At 39.7% G+C, this 2,139-nt stretch overlaps 1 protein-coding gene across 1 annotated transcript; it reads right to left on the reverse strand.

Annotated features, from left to right (window-relative positions):
- Positions 1-573: 573 nt before the first annotated feature.
- LOC135197449 (uncharacterized) lies at positions 574-1,653 on the reverse strand. Its single transcript, XM_064224518.1, has one exon. The coding sequence runs from the start codon at positions 1,651-1,653 to the stop codon at positions 574-576; it is 1,080 nt and encodes a 359-aa protein (XP_064080588.1).
- Positions 1,654-2,139: the final 486 nt, after the last annotated feature.

Here is a 2,139-nt window from a genome sequence, read left to right on the forward strand (position 1 = left end):
TATTTTGAACGCCTTAGCGTCCCAGTTTACGTCATCCCAATTAATGATTTTATTATTACTACTACCAGTCCTCATGTCAGTCATTTGTCTGTCTACTTTATATAAATCTAAGTCAACATCCTCGAGATCCATCTCCCGAGCTCTAGATCGGGTTACTACAGAGACAGGCTTATAAAAATTAGTTTCAATATCATCGCCTTCACAAGTCACATTCAGGAGAGTCAAAATTGGACATATATTATCAATTGCATCTTCACCTTCAGCCAAATCATTCCCTAAGAGGAGGTGGATACCGGGAACTGGCAAACTGTCTACCACAGCCAGTTTAGCAGTCCCTTTAAAATACTTGGTGTGAATATTAAACTTCTCTAAAGGACAAGACGTAATAGAGTTCGGGAAACCACCCAACACCACAAATTCATCGTTGGAAAATACAAAATCCATTGGAACAGCAGTTTTTAATATGAGAGACTGTGCTGCTCCAGAGTCCCGTAATACCTTTAAACAAACCTTTGTTTTTTCATTGTTACCAACAAACACAGACCCGTCAGAAATATACCTCTTAAATTTTAGTCACTTTTCCTGTTCCATACTTTGCTTTAAGTTTTCTGTTTTTTCAGCTACAACAATGTTTACTGGATTAGACCTCCTCTCCTGAAAGTTTTTCCAACCGTAACAATTAGCCTTAACGTGCCCCGTCTTGTGGCACCAATAACACTTCACACTACTACTACTACTAGTACCAAAATTTCTACCACTACTACCACCACCATTAACCGATCTACGACTGTTTACGAAACTACGCGAGCCGCTTACGCTTCTGTCTTGATTAGATACTTTTTCTGACTCGTCATTATTTGACCTTAATGTTCCTCTAGAAGACTGACGATTATTACTACGTGTATTATATTCATGGGGGGAGAACCTATCCTGATTAATCCTTTTCCTAAGGGGTTCCTCCCGATGGGTAAGTGCATACTCGTCGGAAGCAACTGCTATTTCCTGAATGGAGTCGAGCTTCAACTCCTCCAAATGAATTCGCAAGTCACGACTCACGTTCCTCTTAAATTCCTCTGCCAGAAGGAGCTCTTTCAGTTTAACAAAATTGTCTACTTCTTTTGATTTCAGCCAGTCATCGAGAAACTGAACTTTCTTTCTAGCAAACTCAACATAGGTGACGTCAAGATCCTTCCGCAGATTACGAAACTTCTGCCTGTATGCTTCAGGCACCAAATCATAAGCTTTCAGCACAATACTTTTAACGGTGTCGTAATCCGCGGAGAGATCGTCATTAAGATTATTATAAACCCTTTGAGCTTTGCCCACCAAACGACACTGAACTAATGTTGTCCACATATCCTTTGGCCAAGCAAGCTTCTTAGCAATTTTCTCAAATGACACAAAAAACTCATTAACCTCCTCCTCGGAAAAGTGTGGTACCAGTTTTAACGCAGCGAACATATTAAACCTTGTTTCATCAACACTTGAATTATTATAACTACCATTCTTTCCCTGATTCAACTTAATCTGTAATTTAAGCACCTCAATTTCATGCTCTCTTTCTTTTGCCCTTTCATCGGCTCTAAGTTGGAGAGCTTTAAACTCCATTCCTTCATCTTGGTTTTTTTCTCTCAAAATTTTCCAAATGGTCATCACCACTATCAAATAGAATTTTCTTTACCTCCACCTTCCAGTTCCTCTATCTCCTCAGGCTTACTCTCATCCAGCCTACTACTTTCCAGAACATCCTTCCTATCAAGTCTCTCTCTATATATCCTCGCGGCCTTCAAGACCTCAAATAACAACGGTCCCTTCTTAACCTCAGTGGCCAAACTTAAATCCAAGAACTCTGCAATCAACCACAATTGATCCCTTTTTAGTTCAAACAGATCCTCTTCCCAGTTAGGACTAGCCAGAAAGTTCGCTACCTCAGCTTCTTCACTCTCAAAATAATGCATCCTGAATTAATTAAATAGAAATAATCACTCTAAATACGTTCAGTGGCTTGACCACCCCTCCGAGAGCCGTTTACAGTTGAAAATTATGCCGCTAAAGTGGATCCTGGCTAAAAAGGTCGCCAAATTATGTTATGAACTTAAGATTGATTATATTCATCCAGGGTTCTTTTTCCAGACTGAC

The sequence above is a fragment of the Macrobrachium nipponense genome, chromosome 21 (genome assembly GCF_015104395.2).
Source record: "Macrobrachium nipponense isolate FS-2020 chromosome 21, ASM1510439v2, whole genome shotgun sequence".
In the NCBI taxonomy this organism is placed as follows: domain Eukaryota; kingdom Metazoa; phylum Arthropoda; class Malacostraca; order Decapoda; family Palaemonidae; genus Macrobrachium; species Macrobrachium nipponense.

Excerpts from the sequence above, each read along its gene's own strand:
- LOC135197449 (XM_064224518.1), bottom strand. The coding sequence starts at position 1,653 with ATGACCATTTGGAAAATTTTGAGAGAAAAAAACCAAGATGAAGGAATG.